Here is a 21,820-nt window from a genome sequence, read left to right as displayed (position 1 = left end):
GACACCTGCAAGCAGCCTGTGTAACCGTGCAGCGCTCTGCCTACATGAGCTGCCTGATGTCTGCACTCAAACAGGAGGAGAATTGGACTACCCATCGCTCCTTTTGTTGAAGCCCCTTGACTTGATGCTTCATGATGGCATTACCCGAAAACAAAAGGAGAGTTGGGTAGTCCAACCCTCCTACTGTTTCAGAGTACAGAGACATCAGCAGCAGGCAACCCTTTCATTCGAGGAGCCCGTGGTTAAAGGGTTGCCTACCACTCGGCTCCTTGAATGAAAGGGCTGCCTGATGCGTTTGAGAGCTGGGGCACACTGGTATCAGACCTTTGGTGCGCACAGGCCCTCCTTTTGTTTAAAAGAAGGGGCTGGGGCCTCAAAAGGTAATAATACCAGTGCGTCCCAGCTCTGTTCTTTTATCAACCACCTCTCTTTACGGTTTGTGGCCATACTATACCACACACTCTCCTCCCATGACTCTCAAACTAATTTTCTTCGGTCAAACAGAGAGCTATGTGGTACCAGGAAAAAGGGCATTCTTTTAAATACCACCTTTACCTGCAAGGTCCGTCTGTTTGCTGTTCCTCAGATCGGCCTGCCGCTGCCTGGTCTTGTCAGGCTAGCGCGGTTAAGATTAAAATCTAATAGCGGAGGCGGTGCTGGGGCGTTTACAGCCAATCCCGCAGAAGGGGAGGACTAAGGAGAACCCTGTGCAATACTACTGTCTGTAACTCCATGCGGAACATAATATTGCATTACACCGTCTGCGGGCTCCAGTTTCACCATGGAGTCCGTGCCGAAGGACGAGAAGCCCAACCCCCTGGAAACCGCCAACTTTTGCTCCAGGCTGTTTTTCTGGTAAGTGATAGGTGTAGTTGCTGCCATTGTCACGGGATTTCCCTGGGCGGCCGTCTATCAGAGGGAGACCACGTCACCTATTTGGCTAACAGTTCATTTGATGCGACTAAAGATTTTGCCGTGATCGGACGCCCTCCAATGGACCAGTTCGCACAAGCTCTGCTTGGCAGTAGTTGGAAGGATGCCAGTTTTTCTAAAATGTATATTTGGAGCAATTGTCTTGAAACGTGGTCTTGCCAAACTCCCCAGTGATGCCTGCATGGATATTCCGAACTTCATTTTTAACACAAAGCAAAAAGAAAGTTTTGTCGTGTTCAAACGCCAGGGGACACAGTTCACGCGCTGCGGGCGGGCAGGCAGGCTAGCTTTTCCGCCTCAGAGTTACAATGTTGATACATTTAAGATCTCTGCATTTTTCGGCACACGTCTAAACCCCATTGTACCTCGTAATGCGCGGAAAGGCTGATAATGCCACAGGCAGTGTAATTACAGTTTACCAGAAGTCCTTCCCCAAAAATGATTACTCTGGTAAACTCCAGAGTGGCACATGGTTTGTGTATTGTCCGGATACGGACCTATGGAGTTGTGGATATCTACGCTATTGGTTTCAGTTATTATTTGACCAGTTCGCTTATTGTTTTCAACTGGATGCATATGATGATCTAATAGCCCAAAACGTGTATGCTTTAATCGGATCTAGCAGAAGCCATAACTGGGCAACTGGAATGTCCACTTCTGACGGCCAGTGAGCCCACTGCTGCCCCATACCACCAGTGGACGATTTTCTCTTCATTGGTGGCAGATCAATGTTATTAAAATGATGGCAGCGTGGCTGCAATTTATTTCGTTTTGAAAAGGGATTTGGCAACTAAATTGACATCAGCGTCACGTGCCTCCTGTTCACTTCTTCTTTTTCTGCTTTGATTGCTTTTTTTAGGGACAACGTGAAAGCGAGAGACGATGCAGAACGCTATAAATAAGTACTGTCGAGGGGCTGGAAAAGGGGGGAAAAAATACTGGGGGATCCCTTGCCTCCTTGGAGGTGGGGCCGTAGGGATTAGGGGCGGGGCCGAAAAGCATGCTACCAGGCCAGGCCATGCAATGCAGTATCTCTTCATAGAACCCAACACTGGCGATTTGCATAAAAGCAAAGAGCATTATGGGAACATAAGTATGTCCAGCATTTTTAATTTGAAACATGTCTTATTGTGATTCAGTAAGAAACCCTTTTGAGCGAATAATGGAAGTTGGGCTCTGCAGTTTTAATTGGTCACACTACTCACCCTAAGAAACAAATGTCTACAGTGCTAGACATGCATATACCAACTGAACGGTTTTAAGAAGTATGTACCTTGGTTGTTTCTGTTTCCTGTTGCCCATGCTGCATCTCCTCAATGTGTTCGTTGACACATGGGTTGCTCGAGTTGGTTTCTGGACATTGCAGTTGTGAGTGTCATGTGTAAGACAAGTTTTGCCAGTTTCCTGTGCTGGAAGGGACCTATCGATAAAACATAGCAGTTTTGTGGATACTTCGCACTACATGCAAACCGGAGTCCAAGGTGGTATTCGGTTGCCGGAGTAAGGGGCAATGGCTGTGCAAACACGGGTGCATCTTGAAAGGTTGCTAGACGCTCCTCCAGTTTGTTTTCAAAAACATGCAGAATCGAATGACATGTTAGAAATGACACTTAATTGTATACACATATGTTTCTGCTGGATCCAATCAATTGCTGTTAATCATTTTGTACATTGAATGAACCATATTATAGAGAAAACTCTAGTTCTATCTTTGAACTAGCGTCCAGTGGTATCTATTGCGTTAATCTGGATGAGAAGCTGATAAGGGGGCTCTCAAATGGGGGACGTTACCTGAAGAATATGTATGGGTCACTGAGCATGGTTTTAGGTGGTGCTCTGTCCTTCAGTTCTGCACGTTGCCAATAAATCTCTGGTTTGCTTTGTAAGTAAATCACTGTCTCCGTATCTAAACAATTTAACTGATTCTGTAAACAAATCACCTATAAGGCAGGACTCAGGGGCAAATAGCGCCAGTGTGGGCAGGACAGGAGCTATGGTTTGTAGGGCCCTGGGTGGCAAAATATGTGCAGATCCCCTAATTTGCAGATGTAGGAAAATCAGTGCAGTCACAGAAAATTAGGTCACATAATTGATCTGATACTGAAGGGGATCATGGCAAGTTACATTAATAGAAGTTCCAAGGAGTAAGCCAAGACACAAAGGCTATCCAATCTATGAATGGTTACATCTATTTATATATATATCAGACATTTGTGGATATGTGTGTGTGTGTATGTTGAAAATGTTCAGCATACTTTCCAACATGCTACAAACCTGGAATTTGGCAGGTGGGTAGGTTCCATGGTGTTGACAATGTAAAAAGAAAAAGTATAAAATATAAATGTTTCTGATATATATATTTGCGCAGTTCTTTTAAACGGTATGCAATGCTTGGATATGTATGTGTGTTTGTTTAACATTTTCAGCATACTTCCCAACATGCTACAAACCTGAAATTTGGCATGTGGGTAGGTTCCATGTTGTAGACAATGTACGCTCGCCTCCCTGTCCCAGTCTGTCTGGACAACTTGCCGATTTCAGGCGGGATGATTTCCAAACAGCTCTAGACGACCTTTGAAATGGGTACGTGTTTCCCGTTCTTCTCAAAATACACGTGAGGGTCCCACAGCCGCTCAGGTTCAGCGGCGAAGGGGTCGGCTTAGTGCTGGGCTGGCGCATGCAACCATCCTCTGGCTACCACCTTGTTGGGGATGAACTCCCAGGTAGGTTTGAGGACTACTAGGAGTTTGCGAACTCAATGAACACCCAGCACCTTTCCCCAAAATGAATGTAGACCCAGACAGACAGCAAGTTCAACTGCAGTTTGTTACAGCCAAAACCAACAGGGATGAGTACAAGGATAGGCAAGAATCCTGGAACGTCTCAGTGAGCTCTGGCTCGCAGGTCAGTTTTGATGGCACATTGCGTCATGACAACGTCACGACCTGGACCTCTCTCCAGAAAACCTATCGTCATTCGGGATTGGGTATTCAGTGGTAGTCCACCTATAGTGGACCCTATACATGTTAGTTTACTGGCTCCCCCATGTCAGGCCTGGCCCATCCCAGTATTGCTAAACAATGATGCTGTGTGAGGGTCTGATCATTGGTTCTTGCCCGTTGCTACCCACCTCTAGGGTCCTGAACTGTGTTTGGCTAGAGCTGACATCCCCAGGCTTGTGATCCGAAATTATTCTCAGCTCGAGGTGTACCTCTTCAAGGTACTAAGAACAACTATGTGTCTGCATAGTAACGTATGTGTACCACCAAAGTCAATGTGATTGCCTGTTCACATCATGAAACTCTTATCTCTTGCTGTACCGACTTTGTTGCAAGCTTCTGTCTGGCGGCGTGGGATTGTTACTCTTTCCCAGCACCAGTTTCGATTCATCATCCAAGCTGCCGAGTCACGTGTTCAGAGACCGTGTTTTGGGCTCCTGGAGCTCCGAATTACTCTGATTTATTTGGATTTATTCGTATTTATTGCAGCTGGTGTTACTGCTGTTCAGGGAATGGAATGCTGCTCGTATCTTGGTTGACTTGGCAGCCAGCCCTGTCCCACAAGGTTGCTCTTCTGTTCAGTCTGAATTCATCTTAGCTCAGCTCTTACTGAGACATTTATGGCCTCTTGTGGTTTTCCTAAGCCATGGCATTTCTTCTACATGTTTGTGTTATTCTATAGTTCTCCATATGTTAGTAACACATTGGTCCTGTCAGGTCCCATAGGTGCTCCTGCAGTTCCATAGGTGATTTGCATATAACCACCTGCAAACTTGCTTAGGATCTCTTGCTTTGTGCGGTTTCTGTGTTGCTGCGATTAAATAATAAAAGCAAAGGCAGTATGGATATGTATCTGTCCTCTAATTTATAGAACTGTTCCACATATGTTCTTCAGGTATTTGGGTGCGTGTTTTGTGTCCCGCTGTTCGGATGGCACACGTGCTTCCTGTCTAACTCTGCTAGGTTGTGGTGTCTCTAACTGTTAGTCTGAAAACGAATCCTACCATCGTCTTGCCCCCCTGGGCAACCATGCACCAATCTTAGACAATCTTAGACAATCCCCTGGGGGGGTGTGGATCACTATACCCCCCTTGCTTTCGTATCTCAGGGCCTTTGTGCACTGTGTTACTCCTAGATTACTCCGAACATACTCCTATTGACATACTCCAAATCGACACAATAACATAAGACACAAAGAAAACACATGAATCAATTCAATTATAACAATAGAATACATTTATTTATGCACAGCAAAGCATAATGATAATGCAAGCATTCCCCAAACAAAGTGAATCTCAACTTTGCACCTTTTATGCTTCTGGTGCAAATCTACCATGCAATAACTATAAGGCTTACAGGTTTCTAATGCACTCCTGTGATGCAAGCCTGTGATTCTAATGCAGTCTAATGCAAGCGTCAAACATCCAGCAATCCTCTCCTTCATGCAGAATCAATCCTCTCCAATCTACACCAATCCACACCATACTTCACACTCACTCTCTTAAGACAATCCCTGTCTGATTTCCCCTTCCCCCAAACCCAATGCTCTTGGTGTGAGTGTCTGTTCTAACCATGGGCGTAATTCTAGGGGGGGGCAGGGGTGCCGGTCCCCCCAACCTCCATGGCACACCATTCTGTCCCCACTCATTTGGCTCGGGCATCCCTTCCTCAGATGCCACGTCCCCTCCAACATCCTCAAGCAAAGCTACCCCACTGGTTCAAATCAATTAATTTGTCTAGGCCATAAACCATACTTCCCATTTGCTTGTGCCTCTCTGTCTCCAGCTCTGTCTTTGTCAGGGCCAGGTTTCTCCTCTTCCCGCTACTCTGCAATCAGTCAGTCAGCAGCGGCAGGCCCCTCGAAATCTAGTCACTCGAACTGCTTGCGCCAAGCTCTGCCATCTCTCTCCCAAAGCCATCGGTTTCTGCTGCACCAAGACATCTCTCCCTCATTCTCAGGACTGCATCCAAACGTCTTTCAATCTATCTCTCAGAGAGCAGCTCCATCCAAAACTCCATCAGTATCTAACCCCATTCTCCAACAACAACTACCAGCAACTAGCAAACTCCCTTCTCTTCACCTCTGCTTATACTAATCCAATGACGCACTCATTCTCCATGGTTACATGGTTCTCTAAGATAAGAATGTCTCTTTCTCTGTCTCAGCATTTAGCAATGCCTGCCAGTCTGTGTTATGTGTGTTCTTTCATGTTCTGGTCACTGCTTGTTCTGTGTCAATGTGACATTTCAAAGCATATCTCTGCCATGGCCTTCTGTGTGCGGTGCCTGTCTCCTATTTCTCCATTCATACCCACTCTCTCCACTGTTGGCATCACAAAATCCTCTCTCCATGCCTGTGTTCAAAGCCTCTCCTTGCCTGAAAAGGCTTCTCTCCCATCTCCCCATGTCGCGCTGCTCTGCGAACACCAAGCTGATAAGCCCAGGCAGTCTCTCCACTAAGGCAAAGGCGACCTCTGTGTCTGCCAAGAAACTGTTTACATTCCTTCTTTCACACTAATTCATAACAATCTCTGCACACTCGGCGGCGCAAACAACTTCTGTGTGTCTCCATCAGAAATGGCTTCGTAGGCCTCATGCTTTCAATATAAGGAACAAGTTACTTACCTGTACTGTTGTTCTCCAGCATGGGTCTGGCATGGATTCACATGCTCATGAATATTCCCCGTCGTCAGGCTGGGAATCCTCGGTAAAGAAAAAATCAGTATCAGTTTCGTTTCTGATCTGTCTTTCTTAGTAGTAACCAATCACTGATCTCTGGGTCATACTGCCCCCAGCCAATGACTGCCCTCTCCCTAAGCCCCGCCTCTGGCAGCCATCCTCAGATTTGGTAGCACACCAAGTGGCAGTATGACCAAGTGAAGAGCCGCAGAGGGGTAGGCGGGAGGGTCCGCATGTGAATCCATGCCAGACCCATGCTGGAGTACAACAGTTACAGGTAAGTAACTTGTTCCTTCTCCAGCATCGGGTCTGGCATGGATTCACATGCTCATGAATAAAAGAATACATAGCAGTATACACATGCACAACCACGGGAGGTGGCAACAGGCTCAACATTAAGCAATACAACAACTCAACATTAAGCATCTCTTACCTCCTCACCAGGCTCAACCTTAAGCGAACAGATTGCGCAGCACTGCTTGGCCGACCCTGGACTCCTCCCTGGAGTCCCGATCGACGCAGTAGAATCTTGTGAAGGTATGCGTCGACCTCCACGTAGCAGCCCTGCAGATGTCCAGCAGGGGCACACAAGACAGGAACGCTCTTGTAGCAGCGATCGCTCTGGTCGAATGGGCTCTCAGACGGCCGGGCAGCGGTCGGTTTGCCAACCGATGACAATGCATGATGCAGCCGGAGACCCATCTGGAAATGGAAGTCTTCGAGAGAGCCTTCCATTGATTCGCAGACCCAAAGTTCACAAACAGTTGTGACGTCTTCCGAAAACTCTTTGTGCGGTCCACGTAGAACTTCAGTGCTCTAGCTACATCCAGCGAATGCAAAGTCCTCTCGGCCGGCGTCGAAGGTGACGGGAAGAAAACTGGTAACACCAAGGGCTCGTTGAGGTGGAAGTCCGACTGCACCTTGGGCAAGAAGGAGGGGTGCGTCCTCAGCACCACCCTCGTGTCATGAAAAGTCAAGTATGGAGGCTTGCAAGATAGGGCCTGAATCTCTTCCACTCGTCATGCAGAGGTGATGGCCACGAGGAACGCTGTCTTCCATGACAGGAACTTCAAAGGCACCGAATGCATAGGCTCGAATGGGGCTCCCATGAGCCTGGTCAGCACCACATTAAGCTCCCACGCCGGGGCAGGAGCCTTCACCGGAGGGAATGATCGGAATAGTCCCTTCATAAATTCCTTCACCAGGCGATGAGACCACAAGGACACCCGTCCCGTAGTCCTGGTATATCGGGAGATGACAGCCAGATGTATTTTTATGGAGGCGTGAGCCAGCACTTGAGGGGCCGTAATCCGCAGAGGGTTAATCTTCTGTGCACGGCACCAGACAGAGAACCTCTTCCATTTATGACCGTAACACTTGAGAGTTGAGGACGCCCTGGCCTTTGCAAGAACCTCTCTGCAATCAGCCGGGATATCGTACCCTCCAAACTCTAGTGCTGCAGGAGCCAGGCCTGCAAGTTCAGCGACTGTGGGTCGTGATGGAGAATGGCGCCTCCTTCTCTGGAGAGAAGATCCGCGTCCGCCGGCAGCCTGACTGGCGGGGACGTTGACAAGTCGAGAAGGTCCGGGAACCAGAGCTGCCTCGGCCACGCCGGTGCGATGAGGATCATCCTGCACCTGGACTTCTTGAGCTGGCTGATGAGGCGGAGCAGCAACAGCAATGGACGGAACGCGTATAGAAACAGGCCGTCCCAAGGGAACGAGAAAGCATCGCCCATGCTCCTCAGCTGTGGGAACCTGCTGGCGAACCTCCGGCCCTTGGAGTTCGTCGCCGTCGCGAACAGGTCGATCTGGGGTTTGCCCCATTGTTGGAAGAGTCAATCCACTTGATCCTGGTGCAGTTCCCACTCGTGGCACGAGCGCAGCTCCCTGCTGAGTGAGTCGGCAATGGTGTTTTTTATTCCTGCCAGGTGGAAGGGAACCAGAAACATCCCCTGGGTGATGGCCCAGTGCCACAGATCCTGGGCCTCCTTGGATAGGGCTGGGGATCTGGTGCCTCCTTGCTTCCGTATATAGAACATTGTGGTGGTGTTGTCGGTGAAGATCCTCACCACCTTGCTCTTGAGGGACGGAAGGAACGACTTGAGAGCCCAGAACACTGCTCGGAGCTCCAGAATGTTGATGTGGAGAGACCTTTCCTCCGGGAGCCAAAGGCCTCTTGCGTGGAGGTCTCCGGTGTGGGCCCCCCAACCCTCCAGAGAGGCGTCCGTCGTTACCGCCTCCTGAATCGCCGGGATTTGAAATTCCGTGCCTGTCGTGAGGTGACCACGGATGCCCCACCATAAGATCGCCCGACGGAACCCCTCGTCGAGAGGGATCCTGTCCTTGAAACAGCCCGTCGCCTGAAACCAGCGGGCGTCGAGGAACTCCCGTAGCAGACGCATCCAAAGTCTGCAAAGGGGAACAAGATAGATGCATGAGAACATCATCCCGGGGAGGGACTTGATGGACCTCACCCTGGCCACGTCCGTGGCTAGCAGGCGCCGCACCTTGCCCAGGATGGTTTTGGTCCTCTCCTCTGAAGGGGAGGCCAATTGCCCCACTGTATCGAGCTTCGCTCCCAGAAACAGTGCTATCTGCGATGGAACTAGGTGGGATTTGTGGTAGTTGATGGCGAACCCCAGCTCCGTGAGCAACCGGACGGTCCTCGCCGTGTGTTCGACGGTGAGTTCCCTTGTCCTTGCCCGGATTAGCCAGTCGTCCAGGTAGGGGTAAACGTGGATCCCATGCAGGCGCAGCCGCGCTGCCACTGGTGCCAGGCATTTGGTGAAAACTCTGGGTGCCGATTTTAATCCGAACGGTAGGGCTCTGAATTGGTAGTGGCGTTCCTGAACCATGAACCTGAGGAACTTCCTGTGCCTTTTTAGAATAGGGATGTGGAAGTAAGCATCCTCCAGGTCCAAAGACGACAGGAAGTTGCCTTCCTCCAGCTGTCCCAGCACGTGCTGGAGGGTGAGCATCCTGAATTTCTGCGCCTTGATGTACTTGTTTAAGCGACGCAGGTCCAGGATGGGGCACCAACCGCCTGTCTTCTTCCTGACGAGGAAGTACCTTGAGTAAATTCCAGAGCCCCGGAGCCTTCTGGGGACGAGCTTAATGGCACCTTTCTTGAGCATCGCCCTTACCTCCAACAGCAGTTGATTTTCCTTCCTGGCCACGGGTGGAATGCAAGGGCACTTCTTTTGGAATTCCAGCGAGTGCCCGTTGGCCAGGGTGTCCAACACCCAACGGTCGGTGGAGATGGACTCCCACACGCTGATGAACTTCGTCAGCCGGCCTCCCACCGGGATGCTTCGGTGGCGGCCCGACAACACGGCCGGGTCTGTCTTGCTTGGAGGTGGCCTTACCGCCTTGGCCTCCTTGGCGACGACGGCGGGATCCCCCTTGCTTGCCGCGACCTCTGTAGGCCTCCTGGGAAGAGGAGCAGGCCGTCTGGCGGTAAGTGGAGGAGCCACCGCTGGAACCTTTGGAGGCACCCTGTCTGCCTTTGCAGCTCCAAAAGGGCTGTCGCTGTTGAAGCACCCCTAATGCCCGGGCCGTCTCCGAGTCGGTCTTGATGGCCTGTAGAGACTCGTCCACCGTCTTACCAAAGAGGTTGTTGCTGTCGAACGGCATGTCCAACACTCTGGTCTGGACGTCCTGGCGAAAGTCTGTTGCCTTGAGCCATCCTCGTCGGCGGAGGCAAACTCCGTTTCCCAGTTGGCGAAATCCGGTATCGGCAATGTCCGTTGCCACCGTTATGGCATGATCCAACGCCACCTCGCCTTCCTGCAGAATTTCTAGGGCCTCCGCCCTCTTGTCGTCAGGTAGGAAGTCTAGCAGGGGAGTTATCTTGAACAAGAGCTCCCTGTCGTAGCGGGCCACGATCGCTAAGGCATTGGCCGCCTTAATCGTCGTCGCTGCCGAAATGACTCGTCCCATGGAGTCCAACTTCTTGCCCTCACTGTCCGGCGGGGAAGTGGAAGTTGAAGCCGCCGCACCCGCTGCCTTCTTCTTAGCCGCTGCCGAGACGACAGAGTCCGGCGTGGGCTGGGCCGTGAGGCACAAGGGGGCGGCATCTAGGACTTGGTACTTCTTCTCGTACCTGTCCCTCTTGGCGGGAGCCGTGGAAGGGTTCTTGAGGACAGCAAGCCCCTCGTTCCAGATGTCGTCGAGCAAAGGCACCACGAGGGCCGTCTTCCTCTTGGCCTCTCGTCGTTGGTACAGAAACCCTTCCTTTTTTTGTTCTTCAGGGCAGAGCTGGAAGAGCTTGGATGCCCTGATTATCATGGCGTGGAAAGAGCCAATTTCGTCGGCTGGGGAAGCCCGCGGGGGGGGGTGATGACGGGATGTCCGCTGTGTCATCGCCGCCATCATCGTCCGTCCACGTTGCTGTGTCTGTCGCCGTATCCCCTCTAGGGTCCGGCGAGGACGAGGGGTCCACAGGTCTCGCAGGCATGAAGGGCGGAGCGGGGTGGACTCTCCTCTGCTTGTTCGGAGGGCTTCCCGACGGGGCCGGTTCTGGATCCTCCGTCGGGGTCCATGGTAATCTCCTCCTCATCTCGGTACATAAGGATTGGATTGCCAACAAAATGGCCGCCGAGCTATCCTGGGGCTCGGGTAATGGCTGCGACGGACGGGATGGCCGTTCCACTGGGCCCTCTACGTCGCCATCGTCGCTATCTTCTATCACGTCAGCGGGGACCGTCCCCTGGGATCGAACCTTCTCGAACCTCTCGTTGAGGCCTATGAACCTCTCGTTGAGGCCTATGGATCTCTCGTTGAGGCCCTTCTCGGCTTCCACCAGCACCTCCTCAGAGGCTGATCCAGAGTCTGTAATGGCCACCGGCCCCCCCCTCTTTTTCCGCTGGGGGTTTCACGGGGGTCTTAACGATGGGCTGGAAAGAGGACTCCCTCCGCGGTGGCAGGGATACTCTGGGCCCAGAGGCCGTTTCCACTGGCGTAGTCTCAGCCGGCTTCGCCAGGGTCACAGCGACCACTTCGACAGAGGCCTTTGCCGGATGGATCAAAGCCCTCACCACCTTAGGTGTGTCCTGGGCCTTCGCCTTGGGGGGATGGTCAGTGCCGCACTCCCCCTTCGAGATCGACCGGGTCCGCTACAGCGGCTTACCCGGGTTCTCGGACTTCCTCTTCCCGAACCAGAGCGCTGGCTCGTGGTTGAACGTGCCGGGGAAGTAGCGCCTTGCCTAGCAGCCGAAGAGCCCGACCTTTCGGCACTCCCGGTGCCCACGGACTCGCGGTGCTTGGCTTTCTGTTGGGCCCTGGTCGCCGGGGTGCCCTCACAGGATTTAGAAGACCGCTCAGACTTTTTCTTCGCCTTCTCACCTGCTGTGCCCTTCTCCAGCCAGGCGGCGAGGCGGGAACGACGACCTTGTTTGGTCCGTTCCGAAAGGTTCGTGCAGAACGCACAGTCCTTCTCCACGTGCGTCTTGTCCTCATGAAGACAGTAGAGACAACGCGATTGCTCATCCTCCTTGAAAACGTTCTGCAATCCACATCCAGGGCAGCACCTGAACAGCTTGGATCCGGGCGTCGAGTTTCCCTTGTCCTGGGCCATGTCCGTTGAGGTAGGCCGCAGATCTTCCAGAATCCTCCAAGAAGTGTAAACTCGACGAAAACTTCACCCTTGAGGGGCGTAGAAGAATTCTGAAACGGATCCACGTTATCGGAAGTAGAAACGGTGTAGCTTGAGGCTCGATTAAACCGAAAAATGAGAAAATCTCCTGCAAAAGTGTGAAAATGCAGCAAAAACTCGAGAGCTAAAGCACGAGGACTCCCAACACTTGAGCGTGCGGTAAAAATCTGAGGATGGCTGCCAGAGGCGGGGCTTAGGGAGAGGGCAGTCATTGGCTGGGGGCAGTATGACCCAGAGATCAGTGATTGGTTACTACTAAGAAAGACAGATCAGAAACAAAACTGATACTGATTTTTTCTTTACCGAGGATTCCCAGCCTGACGACGGGGAATATTCATGAGCATGTGAATCCATGCCAGACCCCATGCTGGAGAACTTACTCTTTCTCTCACAATGACAAGCACTACCTATATGCAAACTCATTCTAAGTGCACACTCTAAATGCATACATGTGTACATGACAGTCTCTACATGTGTCTCTACAAGAATAACAGTGTGTCATTCTAAATGGCTCTACGTGTCATTTCATGGCATTTCAGGCCTAATTCGTTCTCTCTAGTGCCTAGCACGTTTCTCTCCCAGCCTAAGCGCTACATAAATGCATAATACATCATTCTAAAAGCATTTCTTTCAACATCATCATATATGGCAATAACATAACTAAGCAAACCCTTCATATAACAGGGCCTATTTCTCTCTTCAAATGCATAATGCAAATGGCTTATGCTTACAAAGTGGCAGTCTGATATATGGATAGTGTCTACTTCAGCAATGTATAATGGATAGATTAACAGGATGCAATAATTGAATGATTCCATAGCAAAGAGTAATGAATGGGTAATGGTTCTATAACAAAGAGTAATGATTCTCTAATGATTCTCTAATGATAACAAATCCAGGCATCCCCATTTTATCAGATTCTACATAACGATGTCAGTAGCACAGCTTCTTGGTGCTTTACAGTCATTTGAGGTCTCTTTAGTTGCATCCTGAGGCTCCTTGTCCACTCTGGGTAGCGTTTGCACTGTTCCTGGGCTGGTTGGCTGAGTGGGTACCTCTCGACATACTTGTCTATCATATGAGCACTAGGAATCGGTCTGAAATGGTATGGGGGATCATGGTATCTTCGGTTCTTCTTCCGACCCATGTGCCTTATGGGAGGGGGAGCAGGGCTAGGATTTGACCACCCCTCTTCAGTATAAAATATAAATTTGGTTAAGAATTAGTGACATGGCACGCACTCTGTTGCCAGTCAAGTTTTCCTGCATTGACTTGTTTCCAGTCACCTGCAAGAGAAACAAAGTGCGAAAAATACAAGTACCAGAATCCTTAGAGACATTTTTTCAATTAACCTGCAACACCTGAAAAGGAAATGAAGACACCTGAATAGGTAAAGAAATATAGCCTCCCTGAAGATTGATGGAGTCATGAAAACGTGCGCTTGGAGCAGAAGCCAATGCAGGAAAACCTGACTGGCAACAGAGTGCGCGCCTTGTCACTAATTCTTAAAATATAAATATACCTTTGTCTAATTGTTTTTTTTGTCGTAATTATCGTGCGAAGCACGGGTACAACTGCTAGCTATTATGTATAGTGCAATATCACGAGTGAGGCTTTTTTGGAGTAGCAGGCCGCATGAGCGGAATCATTTCTAGGAACTTCTTATCTTGGCTGCTAAGGCACAGTGAGATAACATTATTTGCCCAAGAGCACACATTTTAGTTAAGTGGCGAAGGGAAGGCTGAAGAGCAAGCAGTCTGCCACTCAGTAACTTGAAGACATATCTTCCCAGCGCGTCTGAGAAGTGTTTGAAAAAGTGTTTGTCATTCGGCAGTCACCAGGTTGACGGGTCAGCAGTTATATTACATTTTCCCTCTTTTCTACCACTAGTTATAAGGCCTGAACCGGCTGGTAATTAAGATGGAACCAGAGCAGCTTGATCCAAAAAGTGAACTCTCGTTTGTTAATGAGTCTATGGTTAAAATTGCAGTGGCTTATAATCACTGCATAAGTAAGGAAGATTACATCATCTTACATTTCAAAACAAATTTGGAAACGGTGAATATGATGTTTGTGGTAACTAAACATTTGTGGTAACTAATGGCTTTGTTTTATTGCCTCAGAAGTGAACATATTCAGGAAGTACAGTGTACACTAATTGCACAGGCATCAAAAAGTAAAAATGGACAAGAAGGAGAGCAACCCTTGTTAATGGAGGTTTTGCAAGTTCACATTAAGGAGTCGGAAAAAAATGTGCATGGCGGTACAGAGCCCTCAGAGGAGGCGGGTGTTGAGACAAAAGGAAACTAGGCTACATCAAGCATCTCGGGTCCATCGTCTATTGTGTTCCCATTACAGACACCCTAAACCCATCGAGAATAGGGGGAATAATCAGGTGGGAGTTCCATTGGTTAGAACGAGTGACGTGCACACTGAAACGTCAGCCAAATTAACGTTTTGAAGATCAAATAGAATCACATATCCCTGAAATAATTTCTGAAAGGAGTGAAGAGGCGAGTGAAGTACGACTAGTGGCAGATTTGGAGCTTACATCAGCTGGTCACGTGTTGGAAATTGGGAAAGTGATGGATGAATGTTTGTTAGAAAAAGAAGGCAGTACAATCTCGTAAATTAAGAGAGGAGGAACTGCCCACTTCAATAAACAAAGGAAGTGTTTTTGATCATTTACTGCCTTCATTGTTGGTATTTCCGGTCCTTTATAATTCACCATCACCCTCAGTACACTCAACAGAGTCTTCTGATCCCTCTTCCACTATGTCCTCTACTGTATCTCATCATTCACACATGTATGACTGGTCTAATATGGGTCTGGCATTGGGCACTACAACGTTGTCTGACCTGAACGTTGTTCTGAATTCCTTGGTCACCTCTTATATTAACACTTGTTTGATCGACCAAACAGCTGTGTTAAATATGCTAAAGTAAAAAGTTGCCTTTTTAGAAGGCTTCATAGTGGCAACAAAATCATACAATCCCTTGAGTAATGGAGAAACTTCTCTGAATGTCACAAACGGTAACCAGTGGAGGGGTGTGGTGAGTGATGGGAAAACTAGCATTGAACGTGAATTGAGAATGGATGGTGAGGATATATTGTACGCAGTGATGTAACGGTTGTAAAGTCTTGCCTACAAACTACAAAGTTGTAATTGAAGCTGAGCAAATTGACTAAGTTGTGATGGGTGATCTACATGAGGAGCCGGTGCTGGCACCTTTGAGGGATTATGAAGTAGAGGTTATAGACCCTCAACAGGTCCCAGTGGAGGCCTTGACTGTGGAAGATGCAATAGATGAAAACGAGGAGTTGAATTAGGCTATTTTTAATCCAAGGAGGAGAAGGAAGCAAGGATCAAAAAGGGGCCATGCAAAGAGTAAGAAATCCCAAAATGTTAAGGCTAGTGGCCCCAGTACATCATGTGGTTCTCAAAAGTGTTTAAGATTGATGGATTGATTTATTTATTTATCTATATAGCGCTTTATAGCAAGGCGCTAAAAACCTGGAGGTAAAACAGGAACAAAATAAAAAATGAGGAAAGAAGGAGGGAAAACATTGGGTGAAACCTCTGAACCATGTGTACAGGAAATATTGCTTACCAAATCTACAAATCAATCAGTCTCCTCCAATATAAATGAGGATGAGGGTAAATATGATTATGACCAAGGCTTCTGGTGTTATGGTATTTATTATTCTGCCATTTTCGTCTGTATGTATCCATATTTATTTGTTGTCCTTTTTTTCTGCATTTATCCACATTTATTATTTGTGATATTAAAATTTAGTTGGCAACCAGTATTTTTCTACGTTTATTTGAATTAAAAAATGTATTAATCAGAACACGTGCCGCTATAAAGGAAAGAAATGACAAAACCCATTTTTGCCATAACCACAATTGCTGCTGACTCAAGATATATGCTGCCAACAATGTGAAGAACTTTAATGTTATTTTTAATTAATACAACTTTTACACTATTCATGCTGCCAGTCTGTGATGCTATTGGCCTACAATGTGTTATTGACAGCATAATTACTCAAGCAGAAAGACCTGGTTTTCTGTTTTTTTCAATTTTTATATATAAATACAGATAGCCAGCAGATTGGTTTCCGTCTGTAATTATGTGTAGAAATCAGTAAAAACAGAATACTGGAACCCTTAATTATGACTATGATGAGTTGTTAGACCTTTCTACGTATACTCTAGATGACAGTCCAATGTCTATTTCCTTATCTAATTCTCCAGGTACTTTTAAAACTCAGGAGATTAAGAGGCCTAAGCCCTAAGCTGTTTGTTTAAACACCCATCTAAGTAACAAAGTGCCTCTTCAGGAGGAGGTATTAAAGGCTACAACCTTGACAGAAAAATGTATTCCGACATTCCTAACCCTGGAACAACGCAAAAATAAGATAGGAACAAATAGTGATGACAGAGATATTATAAATACACAAGGTCAACAAAGAGAAGGGGTTTCTAAACCAATGCAGAGTAAGCCTACCGTGTCTAGATGTTTGCTATTGGAATACATTCTCAAACATCAAGAGAATACTACTTTGAACTGTTCCAATGTTTTGGCTCTGTTCTATGAAATACTCTGCCTTTGTTCGATTGTCTCACAGGATATTGATTGCGTAGAGTTTGTAGATGATTCTATTTTAGATACGGTTCACTTGCACATACATTCAAGACTGATTATACAGGTTCTGCTGGAGGCTGCACCCAACCTACTCCCATTTGGTTATGACCTGACAGAAGTTGATTATTGTGAGAATACAAAGAAAAAGGGTGCCCAAATAAGAAGTAAAGGTAGTCAGGGTATGATTCTGAATAATATAACATCTATTAAAATTACCTGCATGATGAATGACAAAATGCAAGAAAGTAACCCACCTGTTGATTTGGAAGTGAATTGGTCATGGCTGGGGCGTTTCAACTAAATACGAGAAAGCATAATACACAAAAGTGCTCTACTGAGATAGTGTTTGCCTCTTGGAACACAAGACAATTTAATCACCTCCAGAAACAGTTTACTTTCTCAAATTTAAATATCTTTTAATATATTCATGTTTCAAGAGACTTGGCTCCAAGTCACACTCTTACTGGATTATAAGTGTTTTGGATTAAAACGCAATATAAATTCAATAAAATACAAATACACATTTTGGAAATCCAGCTACAAAGGGCTCTTTGGGTGACCAGTGCCTGGTCTGCTTGTTTGAGTATGTAATAGTATAAGAATAGGTGCCCCGGTTTGGAGGCAGCCAAACCCCTTTATTCAAGCTATAAAGTTGTTTTAGGATTTTAGCATCCTTCCCGATATGAATCCTATCCTAGTGATCAGTATTTATTGGAATCCCTTAGGTATTAAAACAACATTTTTTTACTCAATTGAGACATTAATGGAGGATTAGTGGAATTAATCGATCCAAGGAGGTATTCTGATAGCTGGTGATTTTAATTGTTGATGCTTATTAGAGGGTGATGTGTCCCCTAAGAAAAAAAAACACTGCAAGAAGACGGGGTGTTGCATGTTTAGTTTTAATGGACAATTGAGATATGCAGGTTCTCAAAGGTGAAGTTGACAGGGGGGCACTGTTGCGCTCGTGGAAGATGGCCGCCTGAGTTGCGAGCTCCGTGCCGGAGGCGCCTTTCTGCCTGAATCCTGTCGTGGTGCTTAGCTGCATCCTGCTCTAACTACAGGCATACACTGCTGAAGAGCCTGAGTGAGTGCTGGGCCGCACCCCGTGCCTTGGATTAGCCCTGTCGCCGAGATCCAGCCCGTGGGAGCCGGACCGCGGGTTGACGCTTCCCCGTCCTGCCTCTCTCTTCCAGAGACATAAGCTGGATGACATGAATGGCACCATATCCTCTATCAAAGCTCATATCGAGAGAACCGATGGCTGAGTGGCTAAGATCGAGACGAGAGTGAGTGCCACTGAGGATGACCTGGGCTCCCTCAGGGCAGAGGTTTCTACACTTTCTGGCCGAGTCCTCGAGGTTGAGAAAAAGAATGAGGACCTTGAATCGCGTTCGCGACGCAACAACTGCTGCATCATTAGAGTGCCCGAAGATGGTATCGAGACACCTATGGAAGACTACGTTGAGCGCACCCTATTAACATTGCTTGACTCCCCGAAGCTTTCTCCACAGTTCGCAATCGAGAAAGCCCACCGTGCCCTAACTGCAAAGCCCAGACCGGGTGCACCACCGCGTCCCATCATAGCCAGGGTTCTAAATTTCCACGACCGGGACACCCTTCTTCGGGCGGCAAGAGCCAAGGGTGAACTCCCCCTAGGGGGTGCCAGGATCCATCTGTACCCGGCTTTCTCAGTGGATGTTCAACGTGAACGCAAAACCTTCCTGGCAGTGAAGGCGAGGCTCCGACCCCTGGGGGTCAAATACTCCATGCTATACCCCGCCAAGTTGAGAATTGAACACTCCAATCACGTGAACTTTTTCACAATCCCTGAGGAGGCCTCCAAGTTCATTGATGAACACTTCCCCGGCTGACCCTTATTTGAAACGCATACTTGTTAACGCTATGTTCCTTGGTTGTTTATTCATGGTTGGCGACATCTATCTTTCCCAGGAATGTGCGACCTGCTGGTCAATGTAAGACAGGACAGTCTTCGAAGGGGTCTACCTTTGTCACTCGCGTCCTAGTCCATAGACCATCCTTGTTGATCCTTGGGGAGCCCACAAGGCCCATTGATGAACACTTCTCTGGCTAGGCCCCCCTCTGCAGTACCTAGTAACTACTGCTACGTCGTTCTGCTAATTGTCGCCAAATCCAGTAAAGTCCCTATTTTAGTTACCTGGGAGAATACTCCTCCCAACCATCAGCAAATTGTTTACTATTGTGTCTCTGTGCCGTGTGGGTGTTATGTTAAAAAAGGCTTGGCGTCCACAGAGGAGGTAGAGTATGAGGCAGTACCAGACTGTTACTATCGCAAAGATAGCCGACCGGTGCATCAGACACGTGGGTCACCACTCTGATAAATCTTAATCCCTAACGGATACCTCTGCATTGTTGACTGAAGATAACTTAACTTTTATGAGCTGGAATGTGCAGGGACTGGGTAATTACAAGAAAATTAGACAGTTGCAGCTCCAAGCCGAACGTCATGGGGTCAAAATCCTCTTTCTGCAAGAAACTCATGCTTATACTGAGCACTGTGAAAAGTTTGTTAAAATGTGGGGCCCTCAAAGGTACTTTACTAATTACTCTAGCCAAAGCTGTGGGGTTATGACTCTAGTCCATAGGAGCCTTAAATGCAATTCCATATCTTCACAGATCGACCCCCAGGGCAGATATCTGTTATCCATGGTATTCTGCAGAACAAGGAAGTGGTTTTACTAAATATTTATGGTCCCAACATTGATGACCCAGAGTTTTACTTACACCTCACGTCCCTTCTGGACAGCTTTCCCCTAATCCCTATTCTCTGGGGAGGTGACTTTAATACGATATTCGACCAAGACCTGGATAGATCCGGTTCTAGCCCCCGCTAACTCTCCAAGGCAGCCTATACTACATTGTCATCTCTTCCCCATCTCGCACTCGTAGACAAACGAGGCTTCTTTATCCTGAGTCTCGTTCCTACTCCTTCTACTCATCGGTGCATGATTCATATTCCCGTATCGATAGATGGCTAGTGGCTGACACACTGATAAGGAACGTTACTCATCTAACGATTCTTCCCAGACCACTCTCTGACCATTCACCAGTGACCATCACCCTCTGCTGGGGCCCAGACCGCGACCGGATTAGACACTGGAGAATGAAACCTCACTCCCTTCTCGACCCAGTCTTTAGCTCTGAGTTGGAGACGGCCATCGAGGAGTTCTTTGAAATTAACACTAACTCAGTGCCTTCACGGGCCACCCTTTGGGAATCTTTTAAAGCCTATATTAGAGGCATTGCCCTGTCCAATGAAAATGGCATCCTGAAAACAATTCGAGGGGATATTGCGAAGAGCGAGGCCGCACTGTCCACCCTGGAAGCTAAGTGCTAGATACACCAAACCCCTGAAACTCTAGCATCCATAGGCACCGAGTTTGACACGTTTCGCTCTCTGGCGTACCGTGAACTTAGGTTCTTGGACAACCGTGGCCTTGCCAGGAAATACGGTGAGGGCGAACGTCCAAGCTGTTTTCTGGCTAGGTTCCTCTGCCGCGAGCTCGGCGCCCCACACATCCCTGGAGTGGAAAGACCCGATGGCTCTTTGGCCAAGCCACTGCAAGATATCAATTCCAAATTCCAGTCCTACGAATCCCTATATGCCAACGCGTACAGTGTCCCAACATCGGAGATTGACTCTTATCTAGATAGCCTTCCCCTCTCAATCCTCTCCCCCGAAACCATCAGCTCTCTTGAGAGTCTATTCACCCCCGAGGAACTCTCGGATGCCATTGACTCGCTCTCATTAGGCAAATCCCCAGGTTCGGATGGCATCCCAATCGAATTCTACAAACATTTCAAATCGGTCCTACTGCCTCACTTAATGGCCCTTTGGGAGGAATCAGTGGAAGCAGGCAAATTCCCCCCCCTTCCCTCCGTGAAGCCACGATAACTGTTTTGCTTAAGCCCGGTAAACCCCCCACCCAATGCGGCTCGTACCATTCACTTTCGCTCATTAATTGCGATGTCAAAATCTTCGCCAAATCACTAGCCCTACGCCTAGCCCCTTACATGCCACACATTATTCACCCTGACCAAGCAGGTTTTATTCCGGGACGCTCACTTCCCTGAATCTGAGGCAACTTTTTAACATAATAAGTAGGATCAACCCAAATGTTCCCGCAGTAGCTGCCACACTAGACATGCAAAAAGCATTTGACTCAGTTTCATGGAGGTACCTCTGGCGGGTTCTTGAAAAGTGCAAGTTTGGCCCCTGTTTCTTCTCCTGGGTCAGGCTACTATACTCTGACCTGGTTGCCAGGTTTCGTACTGAAGACTGATGCTCCCCTCTTTTCTGAATTGCCAGAGTGACGAGGCAGGGCTGCCCCTTCTCCCCCTTGGTTTTTGCCATAGCGATGGAACCATTTGCGGTCATGCTGCGCCAATCCCATGCACACAGGGGCTTGCGTACTGCCGGCCAGTCAGATATAGTCTCCCTATATGCTGATGATGCCCTTCTTTTCATCTGCTCCCCTGCCACCAATGTAGCTCTGATACTGGAAGATGTTATCCATTTTGGGCGCATTTCCGGACTCAAAGAGAACTTTTCTAAGTCCACCCTGTTCCCGCTCACTGACTGTACACGTCCCCCCCTGACACCCTGGGTTTCACATGGGCCCAATCAAAGTTTACCTACCTCGGCATAGAAGTGACTTGGCAGCCTGAATTGGTTTTCGAAGAAAATTATCAACAATACCTCACGGGCCTTGCAGCTAAGACATTAGGCTGGAACAGACTCCCGATTTCTCTGGCTGGCAGGATAGGGATACTAAAGATGGTGGTATTACCCCAGCTTCTGTATAGGTTCACCAATATCCCCCAGTGGCCAGGCGAGGGGTTCTTCCAAGCGTTGTCCCGCACTC

General features: G+C 48.2%; 1 protein-coding gene across 1 annotated transcript in view; it reads left to right on the top strand.

The window, feature by feature from the left end:
* Positions 1-704: 704 nt before the first annotated feature.
* ABCC4 (ATP binding cassette subfamily C member 4 (PEL blood group)) overlaps positions 705-21,820 on the top strand; it is a 2,280,107-nt gene continuing 2,258,991 nt past the window's right edge. The window contains exon 1 of the mRNA XM_069639145.1: positions 705-855. Coding sequence (XP_069495246.1) covers positions 782-855 — 74 coding nt within the window. The 5' untranslated portion in view covers positions 705-781. The remainder of the gene's footprint in view (positions 856-21,820) is intronic.

This window comes from Ambystoma mexicanum, chromosome 7q (genome assembly GCF_040938575.1).
Source record: "Ambystoma mexicanum isolate Mex_15411 chromosome 7q, UKY_AmexF1_1, whole genome shotgun sequence".
In the NCBI taxonomy this organism is placed as follows: domain Eukaryota; kingdom Metazoa; phylum Chordata; class Amphibia; order Caudata; family Ambystomatidae; genus Ambystoma; species Ambystoma mexicanum.
The sequence above is the reverse complement of the archived record's forward strand: the minus strand, read 5'-3'. Positions and strand labels throughout refer to the sequence as shown.